Genomic DNA, 26,374 nt, shown 5'->3' with positions numbered 1-26,374 from the left:
GCCTCTGCCTCTGCCTCTGCCCCTCCTGCCTCTGCCTCTGCCTCTGCCTCTGCCTCTGCCTCTGCCTCTGCCTCTGCCTCTCTCTCTGCCTCTGCCTCTGCCTCTCTGCCTCTCTGCCTCTCTGCCTCTCTGCCTCTCTCCCTCTCTCCCTCTGCCTCCTGCCTCTGCCTCTGCTTCTCTGCCTCTCTGCCTCTCTGCCTCTCTGCCTCTCTGCCTCTCTGCCTCTCTGCCTCCCGAGTGCTGGGATTAGGAGCCTTGTTCTACCACCACCACCATCATTGTGAAACCTTTAACAGGACTAAGAGTGGAGCTTCTTGTTTACTTCAGTAACGCATTATCTCTGAAACAGTAACCATGAGCATGCATTTTTGTTGTGCTCATAGAAGATGGCCAGCTACTCAGGTTAAAAAGGAATCCTGGCTGGCGAGGGAGGGGTCAGCTGCCCATGAAGCTCTAACCCACAGCTGCCTGCTGGCCTCCCCAGCCTCCTGCGGCAGCCTAAACAGGATAACCGTGAAATCGTCCTCTGCTTACCTATGGGCTGGGACTTGAGCTTCAGGTGCCTAATTTCTTGGTCTTTTTCCTCAATGGCTTGATGGAGGAGTGCCTGTAACTCTCTCTCTTTCCGAACCAGCTCTTCAAGTAACCTGTGGGAGAGACTCTGGTTGGTGGGTGGGATGATAAAGCAGGAGGTAACAGTGACTTTCTAAGTGTGGGCTTCTTTCCCAAGCTACAGCAAGCACAGGGATTTTATAAAAATAAAGGCCTTGGTGCCAGTGGCTCTGGTCTGATGTCAGGGAGCGCATGTCTAAGGAGCTCTCAGCAGACAGTCACATGACAGATCTGTGGAGCCTTGCAATCATTTCTCTTTAGCTATGAAAATTTGAGGACTAACTTAGGTCAGGCTACCTTTTATATCTGGCTCAGTAAATGTTAATGGTTATTGCTGTAATTGTAGTCATTACTGTGATTGATTTCTCTTTTCTCTTCTTGGGGTGGGTTAGGTTAGCAGAGCATTTAAAAGGACAGCCATGTTCCTGGTACATTCAGTTCCTAAGGTAGATCTGGTGTGCTCCCAAGATGCAAAGGTAAATTCTGATATTCCAACATAATTTTTGCCCATGGAAAGCCCACTAGCAACCAAGAACCAACCAGTGACCAGCTCACACTGTCTGGCATGTGTCTGTGAGGAAACACTGCAGCTTATGGAAGCTGGCGTACTAATTCTGTAGAAAATTACCTGAGTGATTCTGATTCACAATTCTGCAAGTTTAAAATATATAGTCATTGGGGCTGGAGAGATGGCTGAGCGGTGAAGAGCACAATGTTGTTCTTGCAGAGGACCCAGGTTCGAATCCCAACACCTACACGGCAGCCCACAACCATCCATAACTCCAGTTCCAGGAAATCTAATACCCTCTCCTGACCTCTGAGGGCACCAGCACACACATGGTACACAGGTACACATGTGACCAAAACACTCATACACATTAAGCAAATCTAAAAAAATAAAACACATTAATTATTTACAAGACCTTTAAGACAAATTGCTAAACAGCGAGCCAGCTCTGTTCTACCTTATGACCATTGATAGATTTACTTCAGGGCCATGCCTAGCCAAGTGTCTGTTTCCGTTGACATGCCGAGCGAGCAGGCAGCGTGCTGAAACTGAGAGATAAGCTGGGATGTGTGGCCTGGCTCAGCCACAAACTTCCTGCGTTCATCTCGGGCACATTTCCCAGTGCCCCTGGGCTCCAGCTTTCTGGTTTGTTAAAACAAAACGGAAAGCTCGTAGGAAGGATCACTCTGAGAATTCCATGGGACAACAGATATAAAATGTAAAATACTAAGCCCAAGTAGGGGCGCCTATCTTGAGCCACAAGATCTCCATGAGGTCCTTGTGAAGGAGATGCACCACAGTAGAAGGGGGTTGCAGAGGTGGGACAAAAGCGAAGTGGAAGTGCCCTGAGAGAGAGAGGTGGGCTGAAGAAGATAGGTAAGCAGAGATCCCTGCAGAGAAAATCCTGCGCAGTTAGACGGTTAAACAGCAGGGGCTGGAAGCAGAGGGCTAAAGGGAGACTTTGTATCAACTCCAGCAGCAGCGTGCCCCAGACTGGGAAGCAAGCCCTGGATGGATTTTTTTTTTTGGTTTTTCGAGACAGGGTTTCTCTGTGTAGCCCTGGCTGTCCTGGAACTCACTTTGTAGACCAGGCTGGCCTCGAACTCAGAAATCTGCCTGCCTCTACCTCCCAAGTGTTGGGATTAAAGGCGTGAGCCACCACACCCTGCTACTGGATGGATTTTCAATGAGTGATTTTTGGTCTGGAATGTATCTTTGCCTAGCCTGACGACTTACAGCCCTATAGAAAAGTGCTGGCATATCGCTATTGCCCTCTCAAGGACACAGGCATTTCTTGGAATTTATTTTAGCTGCAGAGTTCCCTTTTGAACATAACACTGGAAACACAGGCTTGCAAGGCCACCTCAACTGTTCCAAGGCCAGCTTTAAGACCACTCACCCCTGTGCAGTTAGCCCAGGGGTTCAGTGTCACCACATGCTAGGTAGGAGGGAAATAACGTGTAAGGATGAGATATCTACCTTTCTTCTTCAGAACGGAGTGACATGCCTCCCACCTCAGGTACGCACAGCCGCGAGGTGGGCTTCTGGGCAGAGCTGACTTAGCTTCATCAGCAATTCTAATAATTATAATCTGAAGATTTATGCATGTGTATGTATTTGTGTATGTTCATGAGTAGTAGTGTGTGTGTGTGTGTGAATTCAATGTCATGTGTCCAGTTGCTGCTCTCTGTTTGTTTGTTTTTTGTTTTTTTCGAGACAGGGTTTCTCTGTGTAGTCCTTGCTATCCTGGAACTCACTCTGTAGACCAGGCTGGCCTTGAACTCAGAAATCCGCCTGCCTCTGCCTCCCAAATGCTGGGATTAAAGGCGTGCGCCACCACGCCCAGCTAAACTGAAGATTTTTAACATCAGAGTTGCACCCTTTCCTAAAATACACCCACATTTCCTTCACACACACACTTTTGTGTGTGTGTAGTGGAGGGAGGGTAGCTTGAAATCAGGGTCTTGTATATGCTAGGCAAGCATCCTGTCCCGAGCTACACTCCCATAACACCATTCCACTGAAGGTAAGTATAGGAAGTAGCCTATGATCTCTGTCCTTGGGAAGTAGGGGCAGGAAGATCAGGAGTTCAAGGGCATCCTCAGCTACATACTGAATTCAAGGCTAGCCTGGACTACATGAGACCCTGAATAAAAAAAAAAGGGTTGAAAAAATTAAATTTTAAGAAATAATAATATTTAATTGAAAGTATAAAAGGACTAAGATAGACATTATCAGTCCCTGCTTTATGCTGCTCGGTGCTTTTAGTAAACCATCCGCTCTTCTTCAAATTATTTGTAAATAAAACATTTACTCTCACCTCACTTTTCTGTTGGTTAGGGGAATCTAGGGGGGAAAAAAATCTAAAAGGGAAGGAGGGCAGTGGTCCTTAGCCTTCACGGAGTCAACTAACAGTGTGTAGAGAAAACACAAACGTGTGTAGATTATTACAGAAGGGTAGCTGTGTCTGAGGATAAGACAGAACCATGGCAGATCCCTATCTATAGAAATGGATAGATTTGGAGAAGGAAGACTTCAGGTTGAGCACGAGGACCTAAGAGGGACCTGTGACCAAGCGAAGAAAACAGCTGGGAACCGTGGCTCCTGGGAACTGCAGATGTCACAAACGCGGCAGACAGAAGGCAGTGCTGGACGGTGAGCTCACAGCAAAGCAAACAGGCACAGGAGAGCGAGGAGAACCACACACGCTTCTGAGATGCTTAGTGAGGTAGGTCCTACTCGCGCCCAGGTGGGCGGGCAGGGGTCTGAGGGACAGACAGACAAGCAGACAGAGCAGCTCTGTGGTTAACTTGGTAGCTTTCCTGTAGAACCATTCTGAGCAGAAACCATGGAGGGTAGGGTCGGGCAGCACAGTAATTCTGGAAGGCTCCCCCTCAGAGAGCAGAGCAGGGGCTCCAAAATCAAGTGCAGTCAGGGTTGAGTGGCCGGGTGAAGCAAAGCGATTGAGCAGGGTAGCCGCTACAAGGAAGGGTTAGAAGAGGCACACGGCAGAGCTGTGCATCAGAAGACCAAGCCGGGATATGGATGATCAGAGCCATGAAAATCTCCAAAGAGAAGCAGGTGAAGTTAAACTTTCAATAAGAACTAAGTCACCTTTGCCACCACCGGTGGACAACTATATCTTCGACTAAGATCTCTAAATATTTGAACATCTTTTATTGATTCTCTAAAAAGTTTTCACTGTAGACCCAGAGCCATAAAGTCAGCTTTCCACATGTCAACTGGGACCGGCACAGGAAGCTGTAAATCACAAGCACTCAGACTTTGAACTGTGTCACCAACTGTGAGGGATAGGAAGCACTCCATGCTCATTTGGTAACATGATCGAATAGGTTCTGTGGTGTCAAATTCTTAGCGGAAAGCCCCATATATCGTGACACAGTGACAAAAGTGACCAGGAGCCTTCAAGCTCCTGAGTATGAAGTTTGGTTCTATCCCTTTGAGTACAAGGGCTTTTCTTTTTTTTCTTTTCTTTTCTTTTTTTTTTTTATTTTTTTTTTTATTTTTCGAGACAGGGTTTCTCTGTGTAGCTCTGGCTGTCCTGGAACTCACTCTGTAGACCAGGCTGGCCTCGAACTCAGAAATCTACCTGCCTCTGCCTCCCAAGTGCTGGGATTAAAGGCGTGCGCCACCACGCCCAGCTAAGGGCTTTTCTTAAAAGGACTAGATATCTTATGTCACGGGCGGTCTCTGTTCTCTCTCGCTCTGTCTACTGGAAGGAACAGACTGCCTGAATCTGTTTCCAAGAGGGTCGGTCCATGAGGCTACATCTCAGTTATTCTGTAAATTCCAGTGCACCTAGGGCAAAGCAGCAGACAAATGCTCGACCTGCCAGAGGCAGAAAGCATCATTTTACGAGAGGCTAAAATCAACCTCTGTTGTTTTACACAGAAAAGCAGTTAAGTTTCTGTGTTGGGGTGAGAGAACCATTATGTGTGGTCTGTGGGTCAGAGTTTTGTTTGTTTGTTTGTTTGTTTGTTTTATACACAAGGCTCTCTGTGTCCTGGTTGTCCTGGAATTCACTCTGTAGTCCAGGGTGGCCTTGAACTCATGGAGATCTACCTTGTTCTGCCTCCCAGGTGCTGGGATTAAAGGCACACACCTAGCCCCGTGGGTCAGACTTTTAAAGTAGACCCAAGTTCTTCACTTGTATAGAAGTAAGAAAGAGAGCAGCCCACCCCCTCACGTTACCTATTAGTTTCAATCTTCATCCTTCCAAGCTGCACGTTCAGCGACCGGTGTGCATTCTGGGAGTCATGGGACACAGTGGAGCTTAGCGTGCTCACCCCCGAGGTAGCCACAGCGTCCTCAGTGATGGCCTGAGGCCGTCGGACTGTCTGATTTGAAGACAATTCCTCGTGTTCATCTTCGACATCCAGGTCTTCCGGATCAGCTGTGTCGCTCTCTGATGCAAGGCTAAAATGTGGCCTCAACTCTACGTGGCAAAATACAGTATTAATAAACATGGCTGGCTGACATGGTTCCCCTTCATGCATGAGGATGTATCTGCCCCCGTGCAATCTGCCCAAGCTGCTCTTTGAAGGGAAGGCGACTTTCTGTGCATTTGTTCAGATTTGTTCTTCTAGTGGGAACAGCAAGCACTTACAGGGCTCTGAAGATCATTCTCAGTACAAGAAGTACATTGTCAGTTCTTAGCATCCAAGGCCACCCTGGCTTCTGTGCTCAGCATTTCTTTTTTTTTTTTTTTTTTTTTTTTTAAATCAATTAATTTATTTATTATATGTGTGTACGCTGTAGCTATCTTCAGACACTCCAGAAGAGGGCATCAGATTTTTGTTACGGATGGTTGTGAGCCACCATGTGGTTGCTGGGATTTGAACTCAGGACCTTTGGAAGAGCAGTCAGTGCTCTTAACCACTGAGCCATCTCACCAGCCCCGTGCTCAGCATTTCTGAGCCTGGTCACCACCGCACTTGAGAAGCAACAAGAAATGCTCAGTGCTCCCGGCGATCTACAGGAAGGCCTGAGATCCTCAGGGACTCGTTCCCACTGCACTCTGCTTGAACATTTCTTAAGCTTCTATTTTGAAACAGTTTTACAGTAGCAGAGGAGTTGCCTAGTACAGAGTGCTTTCTTTTTTTCTTTTTTTTTTTTTTTGGTTTTTCGAGACAAGGTTTCTCTGTATAGCCCTGGCTGTCCTGGAACTCACTTGGTAGACCAGGCTGGCCTTGAACTCAGAAATCCGCCTGCCTCTGCCTCCCAAGTGCTGGGATTAAAGGCGTGACCACCACGCCCGGCAAGAGTGCTCTTTTGTACCTATCAGAAGCTCACCCTAACCTTAACAGCTTCAAGTGACTTCAGAACTACTGTCCAAAGCAGGAAATAGTCATTGATAACTAACTCCCTCTCCCTCTCTCTTCTTCTCCTTCATCCCCTCCCTCCTCCCCTCCCTCTCTCTCCCTCTCTCTCCCTCTCTCTTCCATTTTTAAGAACGGGATCTTTATGGCCCCCACCATCCTGCCTCATCCTCTCACAGGCTGGGGCGACAGCACACCCTGACTCAGTGGCTGGTTTTCCTGTTGAATCTGTCTCTTTTCTGATTTGTCACTGCAGTGACACTGATCTGTCACTGCAGTGAGGCGCCAGCTCCCCTGGTCTCTTCTGATCTGAGACTACTATTCCTGTGCTAACTCTCATGACCTTTGCTCCCCACCCCATCTGTCTTAGTTTTTTTCAGGTAGGGTCTCTGTAGCCCAGGTTGGCCTTGAACCCATGAGCCTCCTGCCTTTGCCTCCCAAGAACTTCCCACTTGGGGCTGGAAAGATGGCTCAGTGGTTAAAAGTATTGACTGCTCTTATGAAGATACTGAGTTCAAATCCCAGCAACCACATGGTGGCTCACAACCATCCTTAATGAGATCTGATGTCCTCTTCTGATGTGTCTGAAGACAGCTACAGTGCACTTACATATAATAAATAAATAAATTTAAAAAACAACTTCCCACTTTTAAGGGGGGCTGTTCAGATATTTTATACCATTGCTCTTACTTTAGGTGCCCTTGATGAACTGTTATCGTCAAATAGAGGCTGCATTTTAAAAAATTATCATAGACATGATGCTGCACCCTTCTTGTGCCCATCACAGCAAGAGGTAGGTGCGTGATGCAAGGGAGGTATTACAACTGATGCTTCTCTTGGCTGAGGAAGTACCCAGGTCCCCCCCCACTCTGCTCTGCCAGAGTTACTGTTGGCCCTTTGTCGTTAGTAAATACCTTGCAAGGAGAGAATTGGAAACCATTCACTATCCTGTCTTGTCAATGCTTTGTCTACTAATCTTAGCAGTCCTTGCCGGCCATAATTACGGCTGTCCGTGCTTGTGTGGTGGTGACCCCTCTACAGCTGACAAATAGAACTCTGTTGTAGCTAAGGACTGACTCTCTCGTGCATTTACTTATTCAATTATTCTTCTCATTCCTGACACACAGGGAATTCATCCTGTCGGGCTTGCTACAGTTTGGGTCTTGAGTCCCCAGAGGGAGAAAAGGCTCAATCCTTAGTGTGGCACCACTGGAAGGTGGTGGGACTCTTAGGAGCTGGGGTCATTATGGGGCATATGTCACTGTGGGTTGTGGAACCTGGTCTCTTGCTTCCCAGCCACGAGCTAAGAGGCTTAGCTCTGTGAAATGCTCTTGCTAGGACGTGTCCCCACAAGCCCAAGGCCCAAGCATGGCCAACATAAACCGTCTCTCTTATAAACTGATTATCTTAGGAATTTTCTGTGGTGATAGAAGAATGATCGGCACAGACCTATAACCCAATGCTATTTCTGCTTCATTTCATTTTTCTGTTTAAATTGTGGTAGCATGGACTCGTGGGAAGTTGGACCCAGCATCCTTACAGTAACCCCCCCCCCTTACAGTAACCCCCCCCCCCCCCCCGTGCTTCTCAGAGTCCTCCTGACTTCTTATCACCACAAGATCTCTCCAGCCCACTTTCTATTTCTCCTACCTCAGGCCTGAAACCAACAGCTTCAGCAGGAACCCAGATTCTACCTGTCAGAGGATGGTGTCTAGAAACTACACTCTAGGTCCAGACACACTTAGGAATCTACGTTACTATGCCCACACCAGCAAACCAAACAAGGTATTCTTAGAACAGAGAGGGAATTCCACAATTTCAAAGGATTCCCATCACTTAAAAGTTGGTGATGTTCTAAGATATGATGCATGGATCCTTTTGGCTTTCTATATCTTAACTTTAAGATGCAGGCACAAAACTTAACATCAGCACATGTGTCTAATTCATGCATGTGGGTCTCTCTAATGGACGGACCTGTCTAGTGACCTCTGCTTAAAAGTTTTGAGTACTGAATAAACTGTCCAGGTACTTCAGAGGTTTGTCTTGGAGCAGGAAGACACTCCTCACTCATGTCCCACACCGTAGTTCATCAGCACTCCAACTTTTATGTTTCACTGCTGATAGAGCGAGAGTATGCTTAGGCCCGTGATTTCCAAACCCAGTCATGTATCAAGGTGGCCAGAGAGCTGTAGTCAAATGGGATTTCTGTAGCTAGAGTATAGAGGATTTTTTTTCAGAGCCATAAAAATATTCTCTGTGATATCTAATGGTGGGGAGACATCATTATCTTCATCCAGACGCACAGATTGTTCAGTTCTAAGAGCGAGCCTGTGCGAACGGACTCTAGGTGACTATGCTATGCTAGTCCAGGTTCATCAACTGTAACAAATGTCCAGGGGGGTGGTGCTCATACCAGGACAGCTTACATGCATGTTGGAGCGGAGAACATACAAGAAACCGAGCCTTTCCTCTCAATTTTGTGATTAATGTAAAACGTTTTAAATTTTTAAAAAAAATCTAGTTCCTGGGCCTTTATTCCAGAAGTCTATTGCCAGTTGGTCTGAGATGGACTGGCGAGCTGTGAGTTCTGCTGACTTTGGGAAGAGCTGACACTCACTGGTTAAAAACAGTGACGAGGGCACAGATATCTACACATTGAAATTCACAGCTATTCGGGACATCTTACAGCTTCTAGTTTTCCTTCACGTCTTAGCATGCTGCCTAAAGCAAATCTCCTCACTAATGGTGAACGGTGTTATCGGTGTAAACTTGTATACACTGGATCACTGAATGAACGTTATTTGGTGATTGTGATGATTAAAATGAGAATACTCAACCCCCATAAGCTCATGTAATTGGGTGCCTGGTCTTTCACTGGTGACACTCATTCGGGAAGGCTTAGGGGGTGTGGTGGAGGTTGGAGGCGTGGCCACTGGGAGCAGACTCTGAGAGTTTAAAGACCTGAGCCACTTCAAGTTTGCTGTTTCTGCTTCGTGCTTGTGATTTAAGATGAGAGCTCTTGGCTTTCGGGTTCAACTGTCATGGCTGCCCTCTGGCATGCTTCCCCAGCACGGTGGTGGTGGTGCTGGGCTGCTACTGTTCTGGAGCTGAAAGCCCACATAAGCCCTTCCTTCTATGTGTCGCTTTGGTCATGGCATTATCAGAGCAAAAGAAAAGTAAGATAGCAACTCAGAAATGATTTTTTTAAAGGCAACAAGGGCTCTTAAAAACACTGAAGAAAACCAGAAATGAAATGGCAGAGGCAGACCAACCCAGAGTATACAAGCACTAATTATCTTTGCACAGTAAGTAAATAGCTCTGACCTGGAACCAGAATGGTAATTGCAGTCTGCACAGCCTTTCGGATGATGCTGTCCAGGGCAAACATCCAGTGTGGCTTGATGTTATGATTCCGAAGAACTTTATTGACCTGGAAAGACAGTGACCTTTAGTCTATGTTAATTTTTTACATTATTTATTACTATTATTCTCTTCCTGCAAGGTGTCTATGTGTTTATATGCATGGGCATATGCATAAGGAAGAGGAAGAGAAAGAGGAAGGCTACAGTTGTGGCACTTAAAACAGCTGCAGAAAGTGTAAAAGCAGGGAGAGTTCAAGAGGTTTTCAATAGACAATTCTCACCCTGCCAGGTCCTGACCGCCATGTAACACAGACAAAGCCTGAGCACATCCACGATTTGGAAAAATCAAGGGAAGAGAGTATAAATTAGCATCCACGCACAACGTGCATGTTGGCAAATCTGATCTTTTTCTTCTTTTCCTGCAACTGTTGCTGATGCTGATATAGGGGAATAATCTGCTAGAATATTCCAGAAAGCCCAGTCACATAAAAAAATGATTGTTGTAAAGATAACTTTTTACTATGACTGGTAAATGTCCCACCCATTTAAACAGTTATACACCCTACCATTCTGTTCTTTCAAAAACCTACTGTGAAGCACACAGAATATAAGACTTCCAATGTTAATCACTTGCATTTGCTCAGATGAGTCTTAATAATATAAAATTAGTGATTTCAACCACCCGAGGCACTATGTACCCCCATGTTACTGTGTGAAGGTCCTCGCCGTCCATCCTTAGGCCTCTTTCTCATATAGAATTGGAACTCGGGACTCAGTCCGATCTCAGCTCTCACCCAACAGTGCTGCACACCTGACCTGCGTCCATCCCTGTGGTCTGTGCTCCGGGAACCTCCCCAAAGTCAGAGGATGAATTCTCTGGTCGTTTTTAAAGACCATCCCGTTTGACTTAGCATGACATTCCTAGGACTCATCTACATTTATAACCTGTGCCAGAATTTCCTTTTTAAAGGTTGGACAGAATTCCCTTAACATCTGGATTGGGTCACTCTTCCCGGTTCACAATGTCACCTATGTAAGCAGGGCTGCGGTTAGAGAACCAGGTGGAAGCTGGAAAATGGTGGCTGAGCTCCAAACTCGTGCCAAGAGTCAGAATGACAGCAGCTCAGTCTTTCCATTGGTCCAGCCTCATCCAAACGACCCGGTTTAGGAGAGAGCCGGCCTGAGGCCTTTCGCATAGCAGTTGCTCCCAAGGAAATGAACTACTTCTTGGACCTCACTTGCTCCAGGGGATTCTTTCAGAGTGAGCTTGCAGTACCTCCATTTCTTAAATGGATCTGCCTGCTTATGTGTCTAACCAGGCTATCACTTAGAACATGGGAGTATTTCAAGTGTGAATCCTTCATAGCCATGGCCCCCCTGCACATCCCCTCATCACACAGCGTATTGCTCACTGCCGCATTACACAGCGTATTACCCAACAAGAGCACTTGACAGGCCAGGAGTGAAACTGGGTTGAGCGAGTTGCATGACTATGTCTGACCTGGGCCCAAGGCTCAGGATTACAGCTAACTAGCTCTCACTCTGAATTCTCCCCAACCTCCTGCCCAGAAGCCAATGTGTGGGCAGGCACAAATCAGCTACATCGTTGCACTGGATGGTAGATGGCTGGGTTGCCATAGTTGCAGTGTAAGCATGCCTTAGCATTTAATATTAGTGACAGGCCCTGCTTGGATTCTCTAGGACCTCGGTCCAGTCAGGAGAATCTTGTTCCTGTTCTTCACACAGCAGAAACACCAAGTCGTTTCCACTCAGAACACCAGTGACTGTGGAAGGATGAAGATTCAGTTTGGAATGGAGGATTGTTTCTTGTTTCAAATACAAATGTCAAGAAACTACCTAACACAGGAGTAATACATTACAAGTTAATATTAAACATTTAAATAAAACCACACAGTGCAATTTTATATTTGCATACAGGCACCACCAGATATTTTTTCCTGCCTCCCATACCTTGTGTGTCTGACAGTGGCTTACAAAGGTCTATTTTGAATCAGACTTGCAGAATAACTTCTGGTTTGTCTTGCATAAGACTGTCAGTGATCTCTCATTAGATCACGAGTAGTTTCCACTCACCAACTGCCTGTTTTCCAAACTATATTTATGGTGGGAAAATAGTGGATATTTACGAAATGAACTTGTTAAGAATGTCCTATATGGAAACCAGAGAAAAGCCTTGGGGGCTGAGGGGAGAGAGAGCATTTCAACACTGAGCATTCCCAGGTGTAACAGTGCATTTCTCTCAGTGGCCACTAGATGGCACTTCTTGTTCAGCATTACAAAACACGACTAATGTGCACTATGCTTTAGAGGCCCACACATGATCCTAAGGAGAAACCCAGTCTTGGGAATGAATGTCTGTAAGCCTTGCTGTTTCCCATGGTGGTTCAGCTGTGTGAGTCTCTTATCTTTGAGGGAACTCAATAAATACCTCACATCTGTCATCCGAAGAGAATGCAGTTTACCGAGTAAATGAGAGGGAACAGAATTTGAACTGTATCCCATTTCTATAACCAACCGACCCTGAGCAGAGTTTGTGGGGAAATGGCGGCCCGTGCACTTACCGCATCCTGGAAGCCAAAGAGGACCACCTGCACCTGGCTGATGCCGTGGCTGTCGAAGTCCAGCTCCAGCTTGAGCTTGGACAGTGTAGTGGCTATGATTTTTCGGTCAGTGGACCTCACAAACTCTCTGAGGCTCGAGATGAGGGTTGTGATGTGTTCCCACTTTAGTTTAGGCTCTTCAGCACCCTGAAAATAAAACCCGACAGGGCCTCAGTCACTCTGTACTCCACGCGAGCTCCCCCTTCTCAGTCTTTTCTCAGAAGACCTTTGCTCCGAGAGGCCTTCCCCAACATGCTTTGAACCCTGTGGCTCCCCTTAGTAGCCATCACTGCTGCCAGAAGTAACCAGTCTTTGGAGAAACAGCCGTACGCCCACGCTGGTCGGTAGCCAGGGCACATTTGGGCTGTGCCCAGATGGGGATAGGTTGAGGCGGTGAGAATCCTGCTGTTGGGAATTTTAATTGGACACTAAGGTGAGAGAGGGGCACGGAGCCATGGAATCTTAATCTCCGAGTCTGCCTGCAGAAAGGTCACAACCCAGGGTCGGGGTGCACCCAAGGACACGGGAGTAGATGCAGGGGAGTCGAGAATGACAATGGAAAGAGAAGAAGATAGAGCAGAGACGAGCAGCACAAGACGAACAGCAGCAGCCAAGCAAGAGCAAAGATGGAAGGAACCGTGGAGCTTTCTGTCTTCCGGACTCACACACCATGGTTCTCTAGGCCAGGCTCAGCTGGGTACCAGCCGGCTACCTCTCTCCTGGCTGTGTGTATCTATCAAAAGGTGTGCCTGGCCCTTCCATGGCCTTTAAAGTCAACTCCCTGTCGTAAAAGGGGCCAGGTTAGACACCACCATTGGAACCCCACCTTAACAACAACTGGGTAATCAGTTATAAAAAACAAACCAAGGAAACGTTCACATATTTAAATAGACCTCTCTTTCAAAGTGATTTTTATTTTATTTTATTTTATTTTATTTTATTTTATTTTAATGTGAGCAAGGCACACTGAGCCTGTAAAGAAAACCTAATCCTCATTAAACTTCAAGAATTTTTATTAAGCTAATTTCTAGTTCATACTGCATTTTCTAACTGTATTATTAAAATTAAGTTTCTCCACCAGGCCAATAAAATTCCCATCATTAGAATTCCATGAAAAATTTCAAAACACACCCTCACCTTCTCCACATATATTCTTGATTTGGGAGCTTGGTCCCCTGTTTAAGTTCTCATGAGAAAAGTCTAAATTGAAAGGCCTAAAGGCTGTCATTAAAGAAACATTTGAAAATTACACTGAGAACAATTACACTCTTTGTGTTTTTCTCATCACAAACTGAATGACAGCCAGAGGGAGGATTCACAGGCAACTTCCTAACACCGGGAAATATCAGGAGAGCGAACTGCTAGGAGAGCAAGCATTTATTTTTGACATCAGCTTTGTCTTTAAAGCAGCAGCAGCAGCAGCATGTTGCCTGGATGCGCGTGTGGCTGTCCTACACAGCACAGTCTCTACCCTGGGAAATGCTTCCCGTCCAGGCTACCACATCCGCTTAGTCATCATCATTTCTGCCCTAACTCCCGCCCCTCTGTGTCAGCTCATTCGAGGGCTTTCCTTTCTGAGACAGCATGTTCTGCAGGGTAAACCTGCCTCAGAACAATGGCAGCATTCGACAGTGAGCCTTTCCCACAAATTCAGCATTCACAGCTTTCCTGCAAAAGCCCTCTCTAGCCTTGTGTGCACAGGGGTGTGTGTGTGTGTGTTATATGCAGCTATGCACACATGTGAAGGCCACAAGCAGATATTGGGCTATCTTCCTCTCTTACTCGCTGCCTTATTACATCAATGCAAGGTCTCTCAATGATCTCCAAGGATCTTCCATCTCCCCTTGGGCTGGAGTTCTAGGCCTGCCCCGCCACACTCAGCTTTTTATGAGTGCTAGAGATTTGGATTTGAACTCTGCTCCTCGTTTTCACAGAAAGTGCTCTTGTCCACCGAACCCTCTCCCTAGTCTTTATTCCTTAAACTGTCAGCGATTTGTGAAAGGTGAGATACAGTTTAAAGAAGTTAAACTGTAATCAATAAAAACTGGGGCCAGGGAGACGGCTCAGTGGGTAAGAACACTCTCTTGAAAGCATGAGGACCTATCACTCGCGGAAAGAGGGGTCTTGTCTTCACTTGCCTGTAACCCCAGCATCATGAGGCAGAGACTGGTGGATCCCGAGAGTGCACTGGCCAGTCAGCCTAGCTGAGAGAGCAAGCTTCCGGGTCAGTGAGAGACACGGTCTTAAGGTTAGTAAGTCAGAGAGTAACAGAGGAAGACAAAGGCCAGCCTCTGACCTCCACGTGTGCATGCACCTGCACACTTGTGTGCATGCAACATACATCCCATAATATACTTCAGAACACACAACACACACATACGAGATACACACACCCAAAAATTAAAGCTTTTCATGGGTTAATAGACTAAGGACCTAACCGATAATCAATTCCCTTTGGGTTTGTTCTGTAGTGTAGAATGAAATGTAAATATTTCTCTAGAAAGGTTTTAAAACATTAAGAAAATAATGTCTACATAGAAAGGATTGTGATCAAGGTGCAGGATGTGAAACTCTCAGAGAATCAATAAAAACGTTATGTGTGGGGCGGGGGAGAAATTATTTCTCTCTGGTTGTGGAATAAAAAAAGAAACTAGGTAACTATTATTAGGTTGGTTGGCGGTAACAAGTTCGCATTTGTACAGTGTTTTTTATTTTGACCTAAATTTCCCATGACTCAGTGACTCCTGTCAGCAATGGCACATGAGTCTTTGTGAAGCAGCTCAGGCTCTGAGGAGGTCAGTATCTTACTCAGATGGCACAGCCTTGAAGTGATGGAGCCAGGACTCTGACTAAGGCAAGCCCAAACTTAATCCAAGCTCCTAACTATGTATCCCCCTTGCCCCAAGCTGGAACATCAGCCGTAAACTGGAGGAAGACCTGTTCTGCCACCAAGTCGCCATGTGGTGCGACAGATGGACGTCCCTGTAAGGAATTCACAGTGTCCTGAACAGAGCAGCCCACAGCTGGCATCTGAGCATTTGGGTGTGATTCTGGCTGGCAGTTTCTGGTACTCCAGGAGCTTTTTGGTGTCCAAGGCCTTCTTTCTAAGGCTGCCCTGGATTTGGGTCCTCCATCTTTTCTCTCATAGGAAACATTCCAGTGAGCTTTATTTAAAAATGTAGATAATCCACTGAAAATAATCTAGAAAAAAATCCTCCAATTTTAGGGATTTCATAATAAACTATAGCCCAGTGGTAGAACGCGTGCTTGAGATATTCCAGGCCCGGGTTTAATCCCACAAGTGTATTCGGTAACCAGAATTTCAGCAGTCACAGAAATGACTTTCTTGGAAAATGGAGCTACAGTGAGGACCCAGTGAGTGGAGCCACAGTCCATCAGGAGTCAAAGAAACAAAACAAAACAAAACAAAACAAAACAAACCAGACCACATCTTCTGCACTGGAAAGCTGTACCGTTTTGGAACGTGGCGAATTTAGACAATTCCTGACCTACAAGTAAATATCATAAACTCACGGCCACCATCGAAGCCTTCATCCCGGCATGGGTAACAGTGGCCTTCCACCCCTGCCTTTCCATTCGCAGTCTGAGGTTAAGACTATCCACCCTGGAGCCAGACTGCATCAATCCCAACTCCATCTTTCATGGGTGCATGGCTTTGGAAGCTACACAAGCCCTCTACGTATTGCTTTCTTCATCTGGAAAAGATGGCTGCTAATAGTAGTACCCTTTAGTCCTGCCATCCTGAGGACTGAATGAGTACACACACAGATAATGGCCTGAGGGACTATGTGCGGTGGTTACAATGTATCTAATAGCTAACAGTTCTCCCCCTCCTCCTCTTCTTCCTCTTCTCCTCTTCCTCCTCCTTTTCTCCTCCTCCTCTTCCTTCTTCTCCTCTTTCTTATCCTTCTTCTGCTCCTCCTGGTCCTCCTCCTCCTCCTCTTCTGCTACAATGTCAACTTTGGTGAGATACAGAGTTATAGTTTATTCACTGATGTAACCCCTGCATGTGGAACAGACCTGGTGTGATGGTTTATATATGCTCAGCCCAGGGAGTGGCACTACTAAAAGGTATGGCCCTGTTAGAATAGGTGCGGCCTTGTTGGAGTAGGTGTGTCACTGTGGGTATGGGCTATAAAACCCTCACCCTAGCTGCCTGGAAGCAGTCTCCTCATAGCAGCCTTCAGATGAAGACACAGAACTCTCAGCTTCTCTGTACCATGCCTGACTGAACTCTGTCATGCTCCCTCCTTGATGATAATGGACTGAGTCTCTGAACCTGTAAGCCAGCCCCAACTAGATGTTGTCCTTTGTAAGACTTGCACTGGTCATGGTGTCTGTTCGCAGCAGTAAAACCCTAACTCGGACACCTGGCATTCAGCAGATGGACAGTGTTTGCTGAATGACTGCATGAACTGCAAGTCATGCATCCGTTCCCTCCATCCAACCTTGGTTCCCCGTATCTCAATCTGTCCTATTCTCTGTTCCTGAACGATCCGCACGGGCACACCTAGCCTCTCTGGCAACTACCCCTTACCTCAAGGCCTGCCTGCCTTCTCAGGCCACAACACCTGTTTCCTGGGCCTCACGGTCACCGTGGTCCCTATCTGAGACAGCTTTCTATTAGGACCACAGTCGGCCTCCTTCAGAAAGTACTGACGGCATTCTCTTAAGCTCTCCCTGCAGCCAGAGCCTTTACTGGCACACACATTACTCTTCTTTTAGATCCAAAAGGTGGGTACTAGGGAATTCTTATGGTGACAGAATGTTCAGGCTCAGGGAACAGCACAGAAACCTAGTGTGGCTGACAAGATGCCGCTGGAGCTGAACAGTAAGTGCCAAGAAAGAGAACTTGGCTCCCCATCTGTCCTGATGGAAGACAAGGTCAGGCCAAGAGAGAAACAGAGCTGTGTGCAGTCCGCACTGCCACAGCCACCAGCAGTTCACAGTGACTGTGGGGCACTGATGCCCGCAGTATTCACAGGACTAATAGAGGATGACAGATGCCATGCTGGGGACTTGCTATGTCGATGGGAGCGAAGCACACATTTGTAAGAGCTCCGAGCTGTGGCCTACCTGCTGGAACCGAGGGAATCTTATTATGTCAGGCGTAAATAAGGACGGGGTCTAATCCACCTGGACTGGGGTGCTCGTGCACAGAGAGCAGGGCATCTTGGGATACTGGGGGGAGATGGTCATTCATTCCCAGAAGACAGTAAATATGCTGGCCTTGCACTGTGAGCCTCCAGAACTTCAAGGAAACAAATTTCTGCTGAGTGAGACATCTGGTTTGTGGCATTTTGCCCTGGCAAGCTAACGTACCACGCAAAATAGTTTCTTTGGCAAGGTGTTTGGTTGGTTGGTTTGGCTGTTCTTCGTCTAGTAATTCTAACATACTACACAGTTGCTCACAGCTGCCCCCCACTTCCTGTGTGAATTTGGTGACCTCATAAGCTAGGGTGCCACCTGCTAATGTTTCCAGTGATCAGAGGAACAGCTGATAGGCAGACTTGCGCTTATGCCAAAACAGCAATTCTTGTGGCTTAACCTTTGTTTACCAACCCAGTGAATGAGCAGCAGAACTGTGTAGGCTGCTGCGTGTGCCATCCAGGTATGTACGGACACTAATCAAGTCCCACACACTAACTTGTCAATAAAGCAGCACACCTGTGATCGCTGCTGTGGTCTACTAGAGCCAAGACTCTACTATCTCAAGGGGGACTGCAAACCCCTTAATTCCATCAGCTCTTCTCTTAAAAATACAAGAATAGGAAGGAAGGGAGGAGTGAAGAAGGAAGAAGAGTGGAAGAAGGGAGCACGGAGAAAGGGATGAAGGACAGATGGACGAATGGACAGAGGAAGGAAGGGAGAAGGAGGGGGTAGGGATGGAGAGCAACCAGCAAGAAAAAGAGTGAACCATATTGCTTTCAGTGTACAACAATTTGTATTGTTTCCTCATGGGAGGGCTATAATAATAATAACAATAATTATTATTATTATTTTGCAAAATAAGGTCTCCTTATGTAGCCCAGGGTGGCCTAGAACGAACCATCTCCCTGCCTCAGCCTCGCAGGTGCTAAGACACTCAGCATATAGTAGGTTTGTCTCCTAAGTATTACAGCCTTCTCACACTTCCAGAGCTCCTGAACAACTCTAGGCTGTAAGCACACAAGTAAAAATCTGTAGCGTTTGGCTGGGTGTGGTGTGGTGCACCTGTAGCCTCACCTAATCAGGAAGTAGAGTAGGGGGGGCAGGGGGTAGGGAAGCACACGCCTTTAATCCCAGCACTAGGGAGGCAGAGGTAGGCCAGTCTCCAAGTTCAAGGCCAGCCTGGTCTACAGAGAGAGTTCCAGGACAGTTGGGGTTACACAAAGAAACCCTGTCTTGAAAACAAACAAACAACACCAAAAAGATTAAATAAAGTTTACAAAACAACACAACAACAACACCATCCTATGTAAATCTTCAGGAAGGGGGTGTCCAGGAAGCTTTACCTGGGCCAGAGATTCCATTAGGTTCCTTACAACCTTGTCCTGGTCTTCGGTCAGGATTCTGTGAAGGGTAGCTCGCCTCTCACTATCCTTTCTCAGCATAAAAAAGCCCGAGTCTTTCTCTTCAGGAGATGGGGGCGCACTGTGATCTTCAAAATTTTCATCTGGAATGCTGTAATAATGGGTACAACGTAAGTCAGGGTCTCCTTACAGAGTGACAGTCCACAGGGTATGCCTTTGGGCACAAGCAAGCCAGCTCTTTACCCCAGGAACAATGTCCGTATCCCTTTCCCGTCCTTTTCTCCACAGGACTTAGCTCTGGCTTTGAAGGAGAAGGGGTCCGCCTTCAGCTCTGTATCAGGAGAAACAGAGCCATACTCGCTACTGCTGCTGGTGTCTTCTACCAGGACAGGGACCGGCAGGGAGATGCTTCTAAGATACTCTGTGATAGGAGGAGGAGGAGGAGGAAGAAGGGGAGGAGGAGGGAGGGAGGGAGGGAGGGAGGGAGGCAGGGAGAGAGAGGGAGAGAGAGGGAGAGAGAGAGAGAGAGAGAGAGAGAGAGAGAGAGAGAGAGAGAGAGAGAGAGAGAGAGAGATATTACACTTACTGGCATGTCTGTAAAAGAGATCAGTACCCTTTGCCATGCCCATGACTGGATAAGAAGCTGATCATGTGATCGCTGACCCTGCTTCATTCAAAATACCGTAGGTAGGTGGGCAAGGGTCTCTTGGACCCTGAAAGGAACATCCCCCAGGCTGCAGGCTCAGCAGGTCCTGGTTCCCATTTTAACTGATGACTTAAATTGACATCTGCAGGGCTCATTTCCCACACGTAGAAACAGAATGAGATGCACAATTTAAAACGTTAAAGCTACGTCCTCACAGGCGTGAAGGAGGTCTGTGGCCGCCTTGGAAACAGGAAGGAATGGGATGCTGTGGTTCTGAGCAACATGTGCTAACCCTGCTTCACCTAAGACAAACATGCTGACTGCCACAGGTCATGGCAGGAGGAGGCACACAAAAAAGCATTCTTTGCTAAAAAAAAGTTTCTGAAACCAAGAGACCTCTAAGGCCCTCCCTCCCTAGTTGCCAGACACGAATCCCACTGCAAACACATGCGGCTGCATTGCATTGCTGGAGACTAGGATGGATAATCGCATAGTCGGAGCTCCCTACATTTCATTCCAAACTGTTTTAAAGACAGTACATTTTGCCAGAAACATCTTTAATGTCTCAACATTACAAACATCTCTTACTAAAAATAAGACAAGTGTAAAGTTAGTTTAAGAAAGCATGCATGGTTGCTTGGAAACCTCTGTTTATTTAATTTCTGTCAAGCTGGGTTGAGCTGAACGCTCGAGTCTCAAAGACAATGGATAATCAGTCAGGAGTGGCTCCTCTCCCCTCGTTCCCCACTACTGCAACTTATCCATCGTTGCCGGGGTGCTGGCTACGACCACCAGACAAATGCCCACATCGTGATCACGCACTCTTCTTTCTGGTTCACAAACACCCGAAAGTAGGGCGGCCATCCTAGCTTCCCTTCTGTTATAAAGAAATGTCCTGGCAGAAACCGCCTAGGTGAGAAAGGGTTTACCTTAGTCCACAGTTCTAAAATCCATCACTTCAGGGACCAAGCCAGGACCCAAGCCAGGGCATGGTGATGCTCTCATGGTTGGGTCTTCACACCAATCAAGACAGCCTCCTGCAGACGTTCACCCACCTGATCTAACAATTCCTCATTAAGACATTCTTGGGGTTGGGGAAGCAGATTTTAGACTGTGTTAAGTTGACAAGTAAAACCAACAACAGGACTTTTATTTTTCCTTTGGCTTCTCCAGGTACTTTTAGGTTGAAGACCTGTGCGCGCGCGCGTGTGTGTGTGTGTGCGCGCGCGCGTGTGTGCGCGCGCGCGCGCGAGTGTGAGTAAATGGTGTATGCTGTGCATGGAGGTAAATAAAATATAAAAAAAAAACTATGCCATGATATTAACATACTTCTTTTTAGAAGATACAATTTAGGGTGAAAACATTTTCCAATTTTTCTACACTAAGCAAGTATTTTGTATGTGCAGGCAGGTATATATGTGTTTGCAAATGTGTATACATGTGTTTCTGCATATGTGCAGGCCCAAAGGCAAACTCCAGAATTGTTTCCCAGGCACTATATGTTTATATTAAATATAAATATATTTATATATTAAATATATTACATATATATTATTCATGTGTATATGTATATGTGTGTGTGTATACACACACACACACACACACACAAACACACACACACACACACTGCCATGCTTCCTGCCTTGATGATAGTGGATCGAACCTTTGACCCTCTAAGCCAGTCCCAATTAAATGTTTTTCTTTATAAGAGTTTCCTTGGACATGGTGTCTCGTCACAGCAATGGAAATCCTAACTAAGACAAGTAGCAAAAGGCTTTGGTAAGAACTTGATTGAGCTAGGCACAGGCTGTAATCTCAGCACTTGGGATACCTGGGCAGGAGAAGGCCAAGACTCAGCAAGGCAGGGCAGGTATGAATTTATAAATCAGTAAGACTCTACCTTCCCCAATAAGGAAGGAATCAGCACCACGATCACTTGAATTTCAAAAGTAGAACTGGTAACTTGGGAATGAATGGATCAATAGTGTTTGCACCACCAGCCAAGATGTTCCTAACTTGTGCTTCTGTCAATGTGTTCATGTGATGCGCATGGACACCTGTCTACAGAGAGGGAGCAAGGTCTTCCGTCATCCTGCTTTTTACTCTCTGGTCTCGTTGGGTGGTCTGAGTAGCCAGTACTGAGAAAGCCTTTGTCTTGTGGGTTTTAAGGTAGCTGATTACCTAAAAGGAGGCCTACTGGGGTAAAAGTCTACATGTTTAAAGGCGGGACCCAGGGCCTGTCAATCATCTTATAAAGGACTTCTGTGGACACCATGTGTAGTCCTGGCTCATCCTCTGCCTGAGAAGTCAACCCATGGACATGATTCTAAATTGCTTCTCTTGTTAAGCCCAGCCTTATGAAAAAATCAAAATGTTTCCAAGGTTTCTGATCTCTAAAAATTAATATACTATTTACATATCATGATGAGAAAGAATACAAGCTGAAGGGGGGAGTCTCTCTAGCAGACAAGGGGCATTTATTTGATTATTCAACCTGCAAAGTGAACAAGGCAATTGGGTTTGAGTGGAGCTCAGAAGAAGTTTGGGTCAGAGGTGTGACCTCAGTCACCAGTGATTTCAATGTGACTGAAAATAAGGAGAGCTATAGTTTAGGGGAAGGTAATGCACCCTTCCAGAATACCAATCATTCATAGGAAGGGGAGAGAGAGGCACCAGCAATGGAGAATGATTGAGGGTCAGCCATGGGATGAGAGCTCAGCAGGGTGAGGCACCAGAGAGACCCAGACATGGCTGAAACAAGACAAAACCAGCTTTCAGGCAAGAAAGCTCTGAGAACTGGGGAGAACTGAGAAAATTCTGGTTGGATTTAGCTCCATGGGCCTCAATGGCAAGTTTAGTCACAGAGGGTTCAGAGGTCAAGTGGAAGGGCAAATACTAGACTGCCAGAAATAGCAAGCAGAGAAGACCTGGGCATAGTGAACTTGCAGACCTGAATCCATGATGGCGGAGAGGGAAAAAGCACAGCGCTAGGCAAGGGGATGTCTGAAGAGGACCCGTTCATGACAGAAGCCACCAAAGGCATGCATATGTGACATAGACTAGAGGGGGCGGCTGGGTGGAAAGGACCCACCTGGGCTCCTGGCCTCTGATGGATGCTGTCTGTCATTAAGGCTAGGAAGAAGAACGGGGTATTAGGTGTCCATTTAAAGGCTAGATTGTTGAGGTTGCTTTCTCGTGTCCTGGAGCTCTGCAGGCCTTGAAGAGCACGGATACCTAGATCCCAACTCAGTAGGGGATTCTGGGCTCTCAGGCTGTGGTAAGGGAGCTGGGAAGGGTTACTGGCAGCCTTACTGCCAATGCCCTCCCAAGACTCATGAAGCCTGCAGCTACGAGGAGCTGGCTGCGGGAATCTGAAGAGGTTGAATGGGCCGTGTCACCTCAGAGGTGTGTCTCTAGAGAAGGATCTGCAGTGCTGAGTTCTAGGGGTTAATGGAAAAGTGTGTGAGTCCCAAATCCTCTAAAGGCAAGCTTTCTCAGAAGGCCAGGGTTGGCCGGGGAAGGGACAGGTGGCTCCACCTGTGGATGGGACCCAGGCTGCTAAGAATTCCCATCTAGAGGAAGAAGGGGTGCTATCTCAAAGAAATTAGCCAAGTTCTTACTTGTGGAAGGTGGGGATTTGTTGGATGCAGTTTCCATGAGGAAATCGCAGATTAGAACACGGGCAACAGGCACCTTCTGGGTTCCCCACGCAGACGATGTAGGGACCAAGCTCCCGTCTGACACAAAGCCTCCTACCCAGTTAGCCTGCCTGCCTCTAATGTCTCAAGCCTTGGTGAGCAGCCCCCACCGCTAAGCTGTTCTAACAGCTGGCTGAGCTTCCTCAAGAGAATGGGAGCCCAGGCTGCACTTCCAGACCATGGGAAGGGCCAGGCATCTTAAGGACTAGCAAACGCCCAGTTAGTCCAGGTAGAAGGACCTCAGCCGGAGTCACTTCTATATACTGAGCATTTGCCACTGACTCCTCTTATGTTAAATGAATAGCACCATTGAACCAATGGCATTAAATAAATAGGCTACCCTCCATCCAGCAATGAGAATGATGACTGGTTTCACCATCCAACATGGTAGCTGGAAGCCCCGGGTGATTATTTACATTATCATTTAAATAAAAGACGAGTGCCTCAGCCATAGGCACCATTTTTGAGTGTGAGACAACCACATAGGGTCTGGTGGCTGACGTCCTAGATAGTGAAGACAGGACATTTCAGTTATTAGAAAATTATGGACTCAGGGCTGGTTGCTGACAGCATTCCAGATCAAATTCTTTTCCTGCTCTCTGCCCCTCTTGGCTAATTCTTTAGTATTTGGTGACAAGCCCCCTTGGGATCCAGCACTGAACACCTTGTCCAGCTTTGTCCTCTGCGCACATGCTAACCACCATGGTAGTACTAAGCCACCATGTTCCTGGTAGGGGAGTGTCTGTGCTCTACCCAGAAATCGGCATATGACCTATAAAATACACCCAAGGGAAGAGGGTAATGAAAGGTTTTCTGTCATCTACAAAACCCAGTCACGGTCATAGACATAATGGACTGGAGGTCACAGAAACCCTGGAGAACAGTGAGGTGAGGTGGTACTTTTGCTCCTGGTTTAGGTTAGCACACGTGTCTTACTTGCTCGTTGGGGACATAGGGGATGCCCCTTCCTTTGAGAGCAACCTTATCCAGGTAAGGGAGGAATCATGTCTGGCAGGGGGGAACTCAAAGAGAATTCAGGAGGGCTGAGGAAGTTCTAACAGGAAAACCCTGAGGGCCCCGAGGGAAAGAACAGGGACCTGCAGGTTATGGGAACCATCATGGACAGCCTCTGGAGAAACCGGTGCTGAGTACAGGAGGCCTGCTGCAGTAAGAATACTCGCAACTGCCTTCAAAGTGCGTGGCCATGGTCTCATCTCCTTCTCAAGAGCAGGTGTCTGGGCCCCTCCCTTGGAGAGTAAGTCATGTTCAAGGCCACTCAGTGCACAGGGGAACCAAGTCTGATCCCAACACCCATCCACTGACTCTAAAAATCTCAAGGTCTTATAATAGCTTACCTAGAGCTAGACTATAAAGCTAGGGCAGAGTTTAAATCCCTGCAAAACTACCCTGAACGCAGAGGGAGGGGACACAGGAGCCACAGCTGACTCGCAGAGCTAACCTGAAACCTGACGTTCAGTTGAGGCACATGCTCACTGAGCAGACTGGGAGTAGAAGTGACCACAGTTAAGTTCACGGAAGTTAACATATACAGATGGGAAAGGTTTCTCTCAAGTGAGAACCACAGCCTGTGGAAGGGACCAAACGATGCCAGACGGAGAGGCTGGGCACAGCTCCAACTCTCCTATAGGACATTAGTAGAGTCTCAGAACCAACTCTGGGAAGTAACCAGCACAGAGTGACAGCTAAAATAAGCTTTTGTATGTCACGTATGAAAAAAATAAAATAGGCCGAGGGATCAGAACTGACTTCTGTGCAAAGTAGAGTGCTCAGCAAGCCAAGGAGCCCTGCGGGGTCTCCCTTGAGCAAATGCAGGAGCTGCTTTCCACATCCCAGGATGCCTGTGGAGGGAGAAAGGAGGCAGCACTGCAATCCTGTCTCGAGCTAGCCTCCAACTCAGAGTCACAGAAGGGAAGCCGTAGCGACAGTGACCGCAGAAAGCCCGGGGAATGGAGGGCCTGGTGAAGGGGCCTCTACTCTAGGCTGACTGGCTCGGAGGCCCCTGATCAGCCTGCTGAGACCTGCTGGTGCTAACTTCCTGCTGCAATGGACATTAAAGAGCTCACACTCCCGCCAACCACGCATCCACAGCCATGCACTGCTCCTTATTACTCTCTGAAATGCTTTAGTTGACATGAAAGCAAACTCAACTTCTCTGTTACGATCTGCAAAAGCTAACCCAATGAGACAAAGCCACACCTCTTCACCCACTAGAGTACAGTATACTGTCTTAAGATTCCCAAAGAAGGTATATAATATTGACACTCCACTCCCGCCCCCCCCCCCCCCCCCAAATAAACTAAATAGCCAACTGGCTCCTAGAAAAAAGGTGGCTAAGACAAGTAAGGCCAGCATCACACTTTGCCAGTTCTCAGGTCAGTGGGCAAAGGGAGAACCGAACTCACCATTCGATCCAGTCGAGAGAGCTGTGGGGAAAAAGCAAACAGCGTGGGTCAGCTTTGCTGTTAAGCTGGGCAGTGCACAAAACCTGAGCGCTTGATAGGGGTCAATGTGGTTTCCTGCTGTTCATCTGCCCATCCTTATCCAAGATAAGCACCCAAACACCAGGTCAAGTGGATTTTTTACCCCTTCTTTTTTCTTTCCTCTTCTTTTCTTTCTTTCTTTCTCTCTTTCTTCCTCTTTCTTTCTCTTTTTCTTTTCTTTCTCTCTCTTTCTTCCTTTCTTTCTCTCTTTCTTTCTCTCTCTTTCTCTTCCTTCCTTCCTTCCTTCCTTCCTTCCTTCCTTCCTTAAGTTATGGACTCACTGACAAAATTCACTTATAATTTACACTTCCATTTTAATTGTTGCTAGCAACCAGACGACCTGTATTCATTCCTTCCTCCTTTCTTCCATCTTTGGCAACTGTTCAGAAATACAGTCTCTGGGAGGTGGCAGGTATTTTCTACTTCCTACAATTAAAAGGCTTCATTACCTAGATGTTTGGAAACTTAATAGTTTTGTTACAGCCAGTGGTCCATTAGTGGCAATGTGGAGTTTCAACCCTGAAGGACTTGCGTTACCTCTTTCACCCTGTAAC

General features: G+C 46.9%; 1 protein-coding gene across 2 annotated transcripts in view; it reads right to left on the bottom strand.

Moving 5' to 3' along the window:
* Positions 1-26,374, bottom strand: part of Map3k5 (mitogen-activated protein kinase kinase kinase 5) — a 208,650-nt gene that overhangs the window by 5,210 nt on the left and 177,066 nt on the right. The window contains exons 21-27 of one of the 2 annotated variants that reach the window (NM_008580.4): positions 25,743-25,763; positions 19,219-19,396; positions 18,958-19,126; positions 12,404-12,589; positions 9,784-9,889; positions 5,333-5,576; positions 535-647 (exon numbers count right to left, since the gene is read on the bottom strand). In NM_008580.4, the coding sequence (NP_032606.4) occupies positions 535-647; positions 5,333-5,576; positions 9,784-9,889; positions 12,404-12,589; positions 18,958-19,126; positions 19,219-19,396; positions 25,743-25,763 (1,017 nt within the window). Of the gene's footprint in view, positions 1-534; positions 648-5,332; positions 5,577-9,783; positions 9,890-12,403; positions 12,590-18,957; positions 19,127-19,218; positions 19,397-21,327; positions 22,754-25,742; positions 25,764-26,374 lie in introns of those variants that run through there. The other variant, XM_006512739.4, reaches the window with a different exon arrangement.

Source organism: Mus musculus, chromosome 10, assembly GCF_000001635.26.
Source record: "Mus musculus strain C57BL/6J chromosome 10, GRCm38.p6 C57BL/6J".
Classification (NCBI taxonomy): Eukaryota; Metazoa; Chordata; class Mammalia; order Rodentia; family Muridae; genus Mus; species Mus musculus.
The sequence above is the reverse complement of the archived record's forward strand: the minus strand, read 5'-3'. Positions and strand labels throughout refer to the sequence as shown.